Source organism: Zingiber officinale, chromosome 9B (genome assembly GCF_018446385.1).
Source record: "Zingiber officinale cultivar Zhangliang chromosome 9B, Zo_v1.1, whole genome shotgun sequence".
Taxonomy (NCBI): domain Eukaryota; kingdom Viridiplantae; phylum Streptophyta; class Magnoliopsida; order Zingiberales; family Zingiberaceae; genus Zingiber; species Zingiber officinale.
This window is the reverse complement of record NC_056003.1, coordinates 83,173,997-83,189,536: the sequence shown is the minus strand read 5'-3', so window position 1 is coordinate 83,189,536 and position 15,540 is coordinate 83,173,997. Positions and strand designations below refer to the sequence as shown.

Here is a 15,540-nt window from a genome sequence, read left to right as displayed (position 1 = left end):
TTAAAATATAGTGAATGCCATGAAATTTTTAATTAAAATATTATTCTAATTAAATTATTACTAAAAGTAAAATCAAAATATATAAAATTATTATGGTAGAAATTAATTACTGGTTTCTATAATTATAAAAAATAATTAATAACTTTTACACGGCTAAATGTCGTATAATAAGTGTATTTTAGATAATTTTTATTAAATTGGATCTTCATTTGACTTTAATTGAAAATGGAGGGTCTACGTGACGATTTCATAAATGATGGTTTTCTTTTTAATTTTTGCCCAAAAGATTAATTCATGTTAAGTTATTTTTAAGTCAGGTCTATTCAAAATAATTCACGAAAAGCTTTCTTTGTTCTAGATGAACTTTTCATTCATAGTCCATATTTTATTTATTTTTAATAAAAAGAAAATCTTATAATTAGTTTTTTAATAAAAAAAAATCTGTTCGCTTTTAACCATTAGCACGAGTACTTGACTTGACGTACTAATTAGGGGTGAAATGATAAAAATTTGAAAGCTCTTGGAGGTGTTTTGAGAACTGCAAAACTCCCGGAACAAAATAGAAATATCCTCAGGCGTATATTGTAGGTTGACTCTGTGGGGCTCAGCTATTATCCATCTCAAATTAAGGTAAATTATTGGGTAGATAAGGAGTGGTAAGCAAAGTTCGTTAGCTATTTATCCCCTTTCCGATTTTTAATCGTTTCTCCTCTTTCGAGTCTCGTCTTGCCTGGCGTTGCGTGGCGTGGCGTGGCGAGGCGAGAGGTGCATCTCTCCAACCCAAACCCTACTCCTTATCTATTCGGCTGATCGGCCCCCGCCGGCGGTGGAGCCGGCGGCGACGGGTGGCGGAAGATGATGCGCCGGTGCTCTCACTGCAGCCACAATGGCCACAACTCCCGGACGTGCCCCAACCGCGGCGGGGTGAAGCTCTTCGGCGTGCGCCTCACCGACGGTTCCATTCAGAAGAGCGCCAGCATGGGGAACCTATCCTTACTTTCCGGATCCAGCGGAGGCGCCTCCCCTGCTGACGGGCCGGAGCCCGCCGCTGGCGCGGCCACCGACGGTTACGCATCGGAGGACTTCGTGAAGGGGTCGTCCGCGAGCTGCCGCGAGAGGAAAAAAGGTGAGTCTTTCCCTTCCCTTCGTATCGCTTACTTATTTTGCCCTATGTTTTTGGTAAACCTGCTAAAAAGATGATTTTTGTTCACTTGCTTGTGGCCGGCAACACTAATGAGAACTTTTGGTAGATTTCTACAACAAGTATACTTGTTAACGACACGACGCATCCTTATTGTGTATATGATGCTTAGAATTAGCATGTTCTGTGTTAGTGTTTTGGGGCATTCTTTGTCGGTACTTTTTAATGCACTTTGTAACTTACCTGAAGGATCCATTTGATTCTGATAGGGCTACATGATTGGAAAAAAGGGGAAAAAATAAAACTAAATCAAAGGCACCTGAAGAATAAGAATTCATTTGATTCTGATAGTGTTATGTGATTGAAAAAAAAAAGAGAAAAAGACAAAGGTACAGACAACAATTTTTTGAGCTTCCTATAACCACCACCTATTCTCTGCATTGGATAAATGATTTGTTGCAAAATGGTTGCGTCGATGCAATTTATACCCATTTTTCAGAAATAGATGTTTTTTAGCTGTTGATTTTACAGTCCCTCAATTCATTCCACATCTTAGTGATGACAGGAAAGTGCGTGTATCACATAAAATGGGGATAAACATTAATTCCTACTCTCTTTATACAAAAGATTGTCACTTTTAGCTTTTTAACTTTAAACTAACATTTTAGTATGGTATCAGAGTGTTGATGGATTTACTGTATTTTTTGTATATGTTTACAGGTAATCCGTGGACTGAAGAAGAGCATAGAATGTTTTTACTCGGATTGCAAAAGCTTGGTAAAGGCGATTGGCGTGGCATATCTCGTAACTATGTGGTATCAAGGACACCTACTCAAGTGGCTAGCCACGCACAGAAGTATTTTATTCGTAAATCTAATATAACAAGAAGAAAGAGAAGATCAAGCCTCTTTGATATGGAAGCCGATGAGGTTACTCCCCCCCACTCACTGTGCTATTTAGCACACAGTTATACTTGTTTTTGTTATTTTCTTGATTAATAAACCCATCAAAACTACATTAGGATGAAACAACATCATATTAACATATTGGATGTCTACATGTTTTTCTAAACTGATTGATTGCTCTTTGAATTACAATAAGGTAGGTTTGAATAAGCAATATGATGGAGTGGAGATTTTAAAAATGGGACTACTTGTCATAGCAACATAGTAAGACGGTGTACATATACTTTACTCATTATATTTATTTTCCATATTCTGGGTGACATATACTAGAGATGCCCTTAAACCATCTACTGCAGTCATTCCTCTGATATCACTTTGCAAATGAAGTATCCCTAGAGAACTGGAAGGGATTAATAGGTACAAAAGTAAAAGACCTTGATATTTCTATATAGAACTCAAATGTAAGGTGTCCTAAAGAAAGTCTTCAAGAGGTTTAAGTCAAAGAAGATAAGAGTACCAGTAATTAGTTGTAGTTATCGTACGGCAACCTATTGAGCTGAACCTGTGAATTGTAGTTGTGTAGTTTTTTGCTTAAATTATAAATACGGCTTAATATTTGTGGTTTTCACAAGGATTGATGTTAGTTTCAATTGATGTTTATGTTGTGATTTGTAAAAAAGTGTGGGAATTGGAAGGGTCCACGGATCCTTTTATTTCACATGTGGTGCCTTTTGATCATTTTCATATTAATTGTGATCGTCATTCATTTTGTTTTCCAGCCCCTTGAACCTCAAACTTTGTTAGTGTTCCAAGAATCAGATGCACAAAATAACAAGCCGCTTCCAATACCTCCAATTCTGAATGAGGAAGATGAATCAATGGATTCTAAAGTGGAAATAATCGAAGAAGTGCCACAACCAGAAGCTCAGCAGCCCACTTATCCTTTAATGCTTCCCACATACTTTTCTCCATTTATACAATTTCCTTCCTCTTATTGGTCAGGATACAAAATGGATACTTTGGAGCAACAGACTCATGAAATTATTAAGCCAACAGCAGTGCGATCAAAGACTCCAATAAATATTGATGAGCTTGTGGGTATGTCAAAATTGAGTATAGGAGAGTCCCTTGTAGGGACCACATCTTCATTGGATTTTCGTGGAGGATCAAATAGGCAATCTGCTTTCCATGCTAATCCCTCCACGAGGTCTCAAACATGATCAAACTATTTAAACAGACGATCAAGTGATGGTTTGCTCTAAATTTCTTCTTTTAATTTTTTTTAATATCTGATCGTGAATGTCATTTATCAATGTTGCTTTGTGTCTATTACCAGTACTTGGATGTACATTCCATTTGTTGTTTTACTATTTTAGTTCCTAGAATAGGTTAACTGATTTCATCTGTATGTCATTGATACCAATAGTTTCTGTTACTCTTTGTTCCATTGCTTGATTTGTATTGACCAAATCAGCAGCTGCAGCCTGCATCCATAGACCACCTTTCACAAACATGCCTAAATTGAGTTTTAATTACTTAGGTTTCACTCACTGCCTAAAGTTTGCCACTAGAGAATACAATTGTAAAAGTGTGCTTTGTCCTGTCCAGATTAGCGGGCAACTGATATGAGATACGGAACTGATGATAATAGCTTCCTATTTATGTTATCAAAGTTTTGTTTAGCGGAATTGCCATTCTCTTGACTGCTTTGGCTTCATTTGCATATACCCATAAACTATCACCTTATCACTCACAATTGCTTTGGCAGACAACAAAATGAATGCAAAATTGAAATGTAGATAGTGCCTCTTTGGTCATTAAATGCTATATTGTTGTCTAAACTTTGTACAATGGTTCCTTATTTTTTAACATAAGCTGACCCAATGTCTATCAAATCATTTGGTTATTGCTATGAATTATGATGTTGGTACTTTACCTTTTTAATTACTTGCGGTTTTAGTCTTTGATATCCTATGTTTGTATGCTGAATACGTCTCTTTTATGTCTTGACCAAATTTTAGGTACTATGCAATATACTGTGGGATTCGGAAGATCTTCCTTGCATCATGGGGACTTGGTTCCATGTGTATACTTTCTGTTTATGCTAACTGTAATAGCCATTCGTTATATTAGACTACTAATAATCCAATGACATTCCAAACTATGCACCTACTAATAATGTACAGCTTTAGCATTTGAATGTTTATTCTATCGAGGTACTTCATGGAAGATCAAGTTTCCTAGCAAAGTAAATGTTTACAAACTAATTGGTCCTGCAACTATGATATCAAGCTGGATTCTTGTTTGTTATATGAAAATGTAAGTTGTTTTGAAAGTTGTAATGAAAGATATTCTCTCGTTTCCTCTCTTTTCATTTTGTACTGTTACTATGATTCTCGATCACTGTGTTGTGCTTGTATGCAAACTTATATTTTCTTTTTTACAATATGAAAGAATTGTAAATCGTCGACCTTGTTGGTTAGATTTGTGACCTCCTTTTGCAACCTCAATGAGGACTTGTTGCCTCCTGGACAGAGGGTCTAAAGTCATGGTTAGACCTCTGATGATAATTAGATGTTTAGAATTCGAGATCCCGTTTCTGTATATTATTAAAAAAAAATTCTTAATGGATAACGGATCTAAGAATGTTGGCTGTTAGGGTGAGTTTTTGTGTACTTTCTTAATTTATCTTGATGATTGATGAAAAATTTTTATGTGATTGGATCGATCATCTTAGATTCGACATTTCTGATATTATTATTATTATTATTATTATTATTATTATTTAATGAGGATTTATTGTAGTGGGGCTTAAAAGATGCTTTATCGGGTTCATCCTATCGGAAGAAGTCTTTTGCGATTGCAGTGAGGCAACCACCATCCAGCAAAGGAGGTCAGCTCACCTCAGCTAGCAAGACTGAACGGGGAACAAAAGAACGGGGGAAACTTTCTTCTTTCCTTTCTATCCCGCCCTTTCATATACAAATAAGCAATCTTGGCTTGCTTCTCTCCTCTCCCATTCACGCTTTTCTTTCCCTTTTGCCGCTTTGAGAAATTCTTTGGGGCATTTAAAATAGTTATTGAAGGTTGGTCGACTTTCTAAATTAAATTTAAGATTTAAAATCTCAATATGCGTCGAGGTTTCCATATCAGATTGAAATAATATAATTTTAATATTCTGTATCGTGTTGATATAATTTTAGTATTTTTTTATTTATATATAATAATTATTAGATAAATATATTTATTATGTATAATTTAAAAATAAATTATATATTAATTTTATATAAATTTTTAATTGTTGGACATCTTAATATGATTAATGGAGACAACTAGATGGGTTCAAGTAATAGAGACTCTAATTGAGGTATTCGATTCGTCAGGCGCATGGGACATAGGTGATGAGTTTAGTGACACCCATTGAAGTACTCAAAGTGCACCCGAAACAGAGTTATGAACTTGTCCTATACAAGGTTGAGAAGGCGTGTTGGGAAATTCTCTCAATACTATACCCGGTCTAATAAGAGCAAGATGAGGGTGGATAGCGAAGCAACAAGGAAACACCTATCTGTCGCACAATAGGAACCCCTCATTACCACGCATGGATAGGGCTAGTACTGCAAATGGGTGTGCTTAAGATCCTATCGACCAACAGCCTCATTTCATAGAGAGAAAACTAGTGCACAAAAAGACAACAGATCATCTGATCAAAACCACACAAGGACAACGTTTGAATTCCCTTCCCAATGATTGTTAACTAAGACAGATAGCATAGGGCTATTATAGTATAAAACCAATATTGGATATTAGAAATCATCAATATTGATTCTTATAGTATTGTTCACATAGTCATAATTCCTGTCGATGTCTATTTGTCGGGCTGTCCATCTAAACCAGAGGTTGTTATAGATGCTATAACGAAACTTCATAAAAAGATATTTAGATAAATCCTTGAAGATAAAATTGCTTATTAATATGAAAATTGATGTTTTACTACCAATCATGAGTTTTATATTCAGTGTAGTATTCATACGGGAAATTATGATAAAAAATTACTCTATCAACCTGCATCTACTTTAGAAATACCTTCTAAAATATTTTTTTAATCCAAAAGTTTAGTATCCCCTCCTCCTCGAATTAGTGAATCAGGAAAGGTAAGATTCTTTTGTGCAGAATAGGAAAAAAAATGGTCACTCTTTAAAAATTTCATTGTAAATTGAAATACTAAAAAAAATGAAACCTGAGAAGAAATCAAGAAGATGCAACTAGATCGTTTATTTGATTGGTTAGTAAATCATGAACTAGTTCATAGATTTTTAGGCTTCGATTACCGAGGAATACAAATAGTACAAATAAAAATCGAGGAAATGATCCCTCAGTTGATTCTGCATCTATTAAATGATCCCTTGACCATCAGATTATAAGTTCATTTTTATAGGTTGACACCACAGATTCCACCTCCAAAATCATATTTGGACTGTGTTTCAACTATATCAACTTTACTTAAACTATTAGATAATTATAGTTGATAAAAATAATACTATTCCTATTGCTATTTCAAAACCATACATGAGACCTCGACCTCAAACGACTCCTCTATGGTCACAAATAAATGTAAAGATTGGTTCGATCTTATCATTTTCTTTTATTTTAGGGTAGAAAAAAGATCTATCGGAGAGTTCCAAATTAAACCAATGAATCAATGGAATTCTGTTTACAAAAATAAGAAGGAAAAAAGTATTCAAAAATTAATCTCATCCCTTATAATCAAAGTATATTTTTCTTTATTTTGTTTGGTAATAATTTAAACTATTTAATCAAATATTTGTTGTTGTATGAATAAAAAAACTAATAAAATAATTTGAAGAATTTTTTATAAATTAAAAATAATTAAATATTATTTTCTTTAAAGAAAATTAATCTCTAAATAATTTGGAATTAAAATTGATACATATATTATCTTTCTAATACCAAAAGAAATGACGTGAATCAAATGGAAACATTGATTCTTGTAACATTTTACTTAGGTCAATTCCATAGGTCTCCAATACCCAGATTAAATAATCATCCCATGACATGCAATATTGATATTGATTTTTTCACATGCCCATCAATGTGTCTCAATTCATAATTGGAAGTTGAATTCGAACTAGCATCACTGAAATCGAAATGGGTACAGGTACAGGCATAGGATAAGGATAAGCATACGCCCCTGAGTTCTAGCATGATGGATCACCATATGATGCATCATATTTATAATAAGAAGGTTGTGAGTATGATGAACTTTGATCAAAATCAATCTCAACTAAACTATCACGCATATCTTGATAATTATGGGTTTTCCTTTGTTTGTCACATTTATATTGACATTGATATTGAATAATACCACTTCTAGTTCCATGATCAGAATCTTGAGTTGCATGTGTGCAATCTGTCTCATTTGTCCATGGCTCCAGTACTAGAGTAGGGGGAAATAGATTTTACTACAAGATGCATTATCACTGTCATCACTTCCATGAGCACTGGCACTGCTATCAACATCACTCTCCTCATTTTGAACTTCTCGTCAGACTACAGTGTTAGAAGATGATTATATTGTAGGTCCCTTGATGGCCAGCAAGAGGGGGGGGGGGGGGGGGAATTGTCATGCAAAAACAAACTCAACCCTTTATCGACTTATAGCTTAATTATGAACACTTGTATTAAGAATTAAGAGACTAATTAAAAAGATAGAGACACAAAGAGAATTACTTGGTTTGCAATCAGAAGATTGCTAATCCAAGAAAAATGAAGCGCACTTATGAAGATCTCCTTTGGGCAGAGAAGTCTCTTTACAGAAATTAACGCACAGAAAAAATGAAGCTAAACTAACAAAGAGAAGCGCACAAGTGATGCTTATCAAAATTCTTGTTTCTTGTAGCTTCTGGGACCAAGGTCATATTTATAGCCTTGGTCAAGGCGCTTGGAAGGGTTCGAAGCGCCTGAAAGGGTTCGAGGTGCCTGTAGTGGGATAGAATTCTATCCCCTACGCGTCGGTCAAAGTCCACGTCAATGGTGATAAAATTTAGGTTCCGGGCACCTTGACCCATAAAGTCAACATGGTTGACTTTTTCAGTTCGGGTCCTCTGCTCTGGTTCTGCTCGCCTCGGTCCGGGTCTTCCGCTCCGGCTCCGCTCACTTGGGTGATTTCGGCCATCCGAAATAGGGCTCACCGAACCCAACTTCCAGCCTTCTCGAGCAATCTTCCGCTCCGGCTTCTCGTCCCTCGGAAATGTCGCACGCTTCCTTCTTGTCTGCCAGCGTACTCTTCCACAACACTTCATCCCTCAGACGCACCGAGCCCGTCAGCTCTCTCCCGTGTCATCCTTCTCGCTAGCTACATCTTTCGCTCAACTTTTTATGCTCCTAAGTTCTTGCACACTTAGACACAAGACATCACATAACAACATGACCTAACTTGACTCGATTGATTACATCAAAACCCCCACGGGGTACTTACAATCTTCCCCTTTTTGATGTGAATCAACCCTAATTAAGTTAGGGTAAAATAAGACATGAAATTAAAGACATGAAATATATATTCAAATTTTAAGACTTTTAGATATGTAATAGTTTGAAAAATATACCTCCCCCTTAAACTTAACTTCTAATCACATTCAAAATAGGGGTAAGCTTAAAATGATTAAGAAAATTTACAAGAAAGTCTAGTTGGTGAAAATTTTAATTAATTATGAGAATGATTAATTAGAGTCATCCAAACATAGAGATAAAACTTACATGAGAACATAAAATAAATTTATGTGGTAAAAAAATTGTAGGTTTAAATGAATTTTTAGGTAAAAAAATAAAATTAAGTTAAATTAATTTTTAAGTTAAAATAAATTTTAAGTAGTCGTGCAGAAAAATTAATCTTTTAGAATCTTAGTGGTCGAGAATTTTAAATATTAAAAATTGGCATGGGTGTAAATAATTCACAAAATTTTGAAATTATTTTTCTTGGAACAAAAACAATGAGTTTTGCAAAAAAATAGTAAAAATAATATTTTTAAATTAAAAAATATGTTTTTTTTAGAAATTCATAGAAAAAGTAAACAAAAATAACTTTAACTTTTGTCGACAGTAATGAAATCTTATTTCTCAAAAAATTAAATTCTAACAGAACATATGCTAAGAAATTTATTTGACACTAAAAAAAATTAGAGCATGCGAATAATTTAATTTAGGCATGATTTCAGAACCCAATATAGGTTTCTACCTACTGGTTAATTAAGTATTTTCTAGGGATATAAGTTTTTATCACTTTTCTGATTTGACATTTGTGAAATATATAGTACCAGTTTAATCCTTTATATTTTCTAACATTTAAAATAGAAATATTTGAACATGCAGAATTTTTTAAGTTTTTTATTTGTTCCTTTAATTTAGCATTTTCAAGTTTTACTTTTTCAAAATCTTCTATTAGACATGATTTTACTAAAATTCTTTTTATTTCTAAGTTTTCATTTTTTAATTTATCATTTTCACTTTTTAACTTGCACATTGATTTTTCCATAGATTTAATACCAAAATAGAGTTGATCGGGAGGTAAGAGGCATACCTCACTACATTCATCTGAAGTCGCTCCCCCTTCATCGATGCTGGCTTCTGAGATGCTTTGCTTTTCATGGCTCACCATCAGTGCTAGTCTGGCATATTCTTCTATTTCTGACTCAGATGATTAGATTCTTACGCTTGTTTTGCTTGGGCATCTTATCTTTTTTCCTTTTTTATGTTCTGGATAGTCCTCTTTTATATGTCCTTCCTTTTGACACTGGTAGCATCGAACCCTTTTTCTATTTCTTGGATTTTTCCTATTATGCATTTCTTTAAATTTGTGATCTAAAGAATTTTCTGAATTTTCTTACCATGTAAGCTTCTTGATCTCCTTCTGAGTCTGACTCGGGTTCATCCTTCTTGGTTATATTTAGTGCCAGAATATGGCTTGACTCTTTTATTGTACCTGCACATCTGGTTTCATGTAATTCTAAAGTAGAAAAGAGTTACTCTAGGGTACTTACCTCCAAGTCCTTTGAGATGTAGTATGCGTCGATTATCGAGGTTCATTCTGGAGTCCTGGGAAATGCATTGAGTGTGTAGCGTACCGAGTCCCGGTTGGTTACCGTTTCACTGAGGTTTTCGAGCCCGGTGATTAGTTCTTTGACCTTCGCTTGTAGAACGACTACCTTCTCACCTCTTTCTAGATGGATATTCATCAGTTTGTTCCGAAGTATGTCTAGTCTTGTGAGCTTGGCTTCGGCTGTGCCTTCGTGGAGTTCTAGGAATTTTTCCCAGAGTTTTTTTTGGCCAACGAGTAGCTTCCGATACGGTTGACTTTTTGAGGTGGTAGCACACTCAGCAAGTGATACTCCGCTCTTTTATTTGCTACGGAATCATTTTATTTTTTCTTTGTCCAAGGACTCTTCTCCTTCTCCTCTCCGTTTTGATTCATAGGAACTACAAAATCATACTTGATTATTAACGAATCTCAAAGTCAGTTTTTAGAAATACCTCTATTCGGTGTTTTCAGTGTGCGAATCTCCCTCGAATTTTGATGGAACGATGCTTGATCCGACCATTGGTTTCTTTGTTTCGGTCGGAAGTTAGTCCTTCTGAAGCGTCATCGCTCTTATACCAATTATAGGTCCCTTGATGGCCGGCAAGAGGGGGGTGAATTGTCCTGCAAAAATAAACTCAACCCTTTCTCGACTTATAACTTAATTATGAACACTTGTATTAAGAATTAAGAGACTAATTAAAAAGATAAAGACACAAAGAGAATTACTTGGTTTTCAATTAGAAGATTGCTAATCTAAGAAAAATGAAACACACTTATGAAGATCTCCTTCGGGCGAAGAAGTCTCTTTACAGAAATTAACGCATAGAAAATGAAATACAGAAATGAGTACAAGGTGTGTTTTGAACTTTTAATTCTAGGTTGTTATTCATATCATTCCAGAAAAAGTTATCAGTTGCTAACATGGCTTGGAGGCACCTCCAAGTAGATAAAACGTTATTCTCATCACATCGGTAGCCTAACGACTAATGTTCATTGGAGGCACCTCCGATCAACTAGAGGCGCCTCAGCTATTGTCCATCTGAAGCGCCTTCAGTCCATCAGAGGCACCTCCAGTCCTTTTTTAAGTAGAACTCAGCTAAATGTTGGAGGTGCCTTTGGTTCATCCGAAGTGCGTTCACATGAATGGTCAATTTCAGCATTGACTATTGTTTTCCTCGTGCTCGCTTGGGTGATGCTCCGACAGTCCAGAGTTAAGCTCACTTGAACCTAATTCTCCTCGAGCAAACTTCCTCCTTGGCTTCTTATCCCTTGGATGCGTATGCGCATCCTTCTCGCTTCACCGGTGTACTCTTCCACAGCTCCTCGTCCTTTGAATGCACCGAGTTGGTCGACTCACTTCTAGCGCCATCCTTCTCGCTCGCTGCGTCTTCCGCTAGACCTCTTGTGTTCCTAAGTCCCTGCATACTTAGACACAAGACATCAAATACACAGTCTACCTTAACCCAGTTAATCACATCAAAATTAATCTGGGGTACTTATTAATCTCCCTTTTTTTGATGTGCATCAACCCGAGTTAATGTTACGGTAAATAAATAATTTAAAATTGTTTAACACAATTAATTTTGTAATTAAGTACAAGTAAAATATTACAAATGTACAAGCCAAATTTTGCAAACTCAAATTTTACAATTTCCCCCTCAACTTAATCCTTACAATTTTTCCCTTTTAATCACATCAAAAATAGGGAAAAAACCTGAAAACTAGTAGGAAAATATGAAAACTTTTTCTTAGGGAGTTACATATGTGAGGAAAGTCTATGTATTTTTAACGCAATTAATTTCGAGGAAAATAATTTATATATTTAAAGGATAGATTTCTCAAAAAAAATTGAAAATTATTTTTAATTTTTCAAAAAAAATCCTAAACTTTTTTTTGTCAATATTAAGTAGAAACATTCAGATCATGATAAAAAAATTTACAAAAAAATATTTTCTTTATAGCTAAAATAGATATTTTTGAACAGAAATATGAATTTTTAAAATTCAATGATTAAAAATAGTTTTCGACTTATAAAAATCTTATTGAGTTTTCTAAACATTCAAAATATAACAGTAATTTTCTAAAAAATTCAAGTTTTCCAAAAAAATAATCTCCAAAAATTTTTAATATTAAAAATTTATTTTAGGTAAAAAATTTATAAAAAAATATTTTCTGTCAAAAAATCTTGAAATTTTTTCTACCAATGGATAATATAATTTTTAGAACAGAAAAAAAATTTAAACTTCAAAAAAAATCAAACAGAGAGTGTACGGACAATTAATTTAGTCAATACATTTAAAAATTCAACTAAAATTAATTTCAAGTATGCGCATAAAATTAATTTAATAGGATAGAATAGATTTTATATCCAAAATAAATTATTACATATTGTATTAAATAAATATTTTATTGAAATAATATTTCTAGTAATTTTTACAATTTGGCCCCAATAATTTCTCATGTATCAATTTAGTCCTCCATAATTTATAAAATTTAAGATTTGTGAAAACTTCAAATTTGAGCATGCAAAATTCTTTTTTAATAATTCTATTTGATCTTTTAGTTTTGCATTTTTATTGTTAAGTTTGTCAAAATTTTCTATTAATCTTTGAATTTATATATTTCACCGTAATTTTATAAAATGATCTACTCAGCATTTTTATAGCTTCCTATAATTTATCAGAATGTAAGAAACGTATCTCACTTATTATGTTGGACTCATCAATAGACGCTTCTCCTTCATTGATGCTCTCTGTTGAGGTCCCTTTGTCATCTAATTCTTGGTGACTGGTCATTAGTGCTAGTCCGACGTATTCTTCTTTCTCATACTCAAATGATAATGATTCGCTCCACGCCGCTTTAAGGTTCTTCTATCTTGACCTTCCTTTGTCCTTTTCTTTTACTTTGTTCTTCAATTTGAGGCAATTATCTTTAATATGTCCTTCTTCACAGTTATAGCACCTTATTTTTCTTTTGTTCCATAGAAGCTTTTTAGCCTGTGACTTGTCAAAATTGATAGATTTAAACAACTTTTTAAATTCCTTACCATGCATTGTTGGTCTACGTTTAGCCAGCTTGAGAGAGGTGAATAGTCCTGAAATAAGAGTTAGAAAAAATCTTTTGATTTTGAACTAACAAGGATAGACAATTAATTAAATAATTAAAATAAACAACATAAAAGCGTAAGAGACACTAGAGTTTACTTGGTTACAACTTAGATGGTTGTTAATCCAAGATAAGTGAAAGTTCAATAAGAACCTCCTTCGTTGAAGGCGAAGAAGCTACTTATAGTCGTTGATAGCTCAGTAAGGAGTATAGAAATTGATTACTAGTTGTTGTATTTAACTCCTACCTCCAGGATGCTATTTATAGCATTCTGGGCAAATGTTATCGTTGGTTTCTGTGGGTTAGAGGTGTAGTGTCCAACACCTAACCACACTAACTTCATACATAATTAGAATGGGATAGAGTGCGTAAGTTGAAATGTAATTTTATATCTTTTAGAATAATATTAAATTAATTTAATTAACTCTCTTTACTTGATTAAAGGTATATTTAATGTCCCAAATTTAGATAATTATTATTCAATGTGTGTAAAAGTTATCTAAATATTTTTTTAGATTTTTTTTTAAAATTCTCATGTAGTAATTTTAGTATAAAGATTAGGTCCAATATTTTTTTATAAAGGAAGAAAAGAGAGACAAAGCCCTAAGCCTCCACCTTTTATTAAACCCCTACATTAAAGCTCCATCTCCTTTCAAAATTTCCGCTGGCCCTAAGCTAAGCCTCCATCCTCACCAAACTTACACCAGCTCTAAGCCTCCATCCTCCCCATAATTCTATCAGTTCCAAGCTCTAAACAGAGGAGGAGAAGAGAGAGATTGGTAGCAAGGATTTGGAAGGCATGTTCTCTACCTTGGTTGATGTTTTAGCTAAGTTCTATAACTTGTGGAATTCGGATCCAATGCATGGTTTTTCTTTACTGTTTTTAGGAAGATGACACCATGATTTATGTTCTTTTCTTATGCTCCAAATTATTTATATAGATGTTGGATTTCAGATTTTTGAGGGGATATTTTCCTCACTAATTTTAAGGGTTGTCCATCATGTTCTTGCTCTACAATTTCGTGCATGTTCTCTACTTATGATTACTTTCGTTGGCTCTTTAATTTGGTGCAGATTTCGAATATTATAGGGTGAGGATTTAAAACCTTTTGTTTAATTCATGCATCTTAGTTTTAATTCAATTTTGATGAGTGCAATCATCATAGTTGGATTCAGTTTTTGTGTGCAATCATCTTAGTTGCAAATTCTATTTTTATGGAATGCATACATCTTAGTTGTACTCCCTATTTTTAGAAGTTAGTCATCTTGATGAACACTCTACAATGGCTTCATGTTTTCCATTTGGTTTCCATTAGAAGATACATAATTGTTTATGGCCCCATTGATTTTAGAACTTGTATGTTTCGGATTCTATAGGAGTAGTTTTAATCACTATTTTAGGGGTTATTCATTTGGATGTTGCACTATATTTTTGTTCCATACTTCTAGTTGTTTTCCCTTAGAAGATAGAAAATCTTTTTATGCTCAATTTGATTTGTAGAACTTGTAAGTTTCAGATTTCTAGGGGTAAATTTAATCACTGTTTTTAGGGGTTTCTTTATGATGATGTTACACTACGATTGCTTCATGTTTTCTATTTATTTTCCATTAGAAATTAGAGAACTTTGTATGCTCAAATTATAATGTAGAACTTTCAAGTTTCGGATTCTATAGGGGTAGATTTAATCACTGGTTTGGGGATTGTTATTCATCATGTTCTTGCATTACCATTATGTACATGTTAGCTACTTGTTACCTCTAGAAGTCAAAAATTTTCTTAGGCTCTAAATTACCGTACAATGTGTAAATTCCGGATTAGTAGAAATTAGTTTATTCACTATTTTTTTTGGGTTTATAACCATCCTTCCACCTTACCATCATGATAGTTCACATACATGTTTACAAGTAGAGGCTAGTTGAGTTCATGTTGTTCTTAATAGTGTGCATGAATCCTATATTTCGGTCTTGAGTTAGCCATGTATAAGTCCCTTCTACTTCTTTTCATGTCAACTTTAAATGCCACATGTTAAATCTAGATTTAAGTCTAAGATGTGATGACAATAAACATGTTTCTGATTTCTTGGTACAATATGTTAGGGATTTGTATGTGTTCATATGTGTATGTTTATGTTATGTATGTCCATGCTATATTGATGCACAAGTCTATGCTTAAGCTTATGTTATGAATTTGCATACCTAAGTTTAGATTTATGATTATACCTATGCTTAAATAGTTACCAAATTATGATCCGGACAAGCCCGGGGAGCTCACTCAGTGTGACCGATGACCCCAG

The 15,540-nt window shown here is 33.9% G+C and overlaps 1 protein-coding gene across 2 annotated transcripts; it reads left to right on the top strand.

The window, feature by feature from the left end:
- Positions 1 to 700: 700 nt before the first annotated feature.
- On the top strand, positions 701 to 4,414 carry LOC122024120 (transcription factor MYBS3-like). 2 transcript variants are annotated; one of them, XM_042582672.1, is made up of 4 exons: positions 701 to 1,126; positions 1,862 to 2,070; positions 2,826 to 3,291; positions 4,068 to 4,414. In XM_042582672.1, exons 1-3 carry the CDS (start codon positions 856 to 858, stop codon positions 3,264 to 3,266), a joined length of 921 nt encoding a protein of 306 aa, XP_042438606.1. In that variant the 5' UTR covers positions 701 to 855; the 3' UTR covers positions 3,267 to 3,291; positions 4,068 to 4,414. The 2 variants fall into 2 exon arrangements, with proteins under 2 accessions (XP_042438606.1, XP_042438605.1); XM_042582671.1 differs by having other exon boundaries at positions 2,826 to 3,297.
- The last annotated feature ends 11,126 nt before the right edge of the window (positions 4,415 to 15,540 follow it).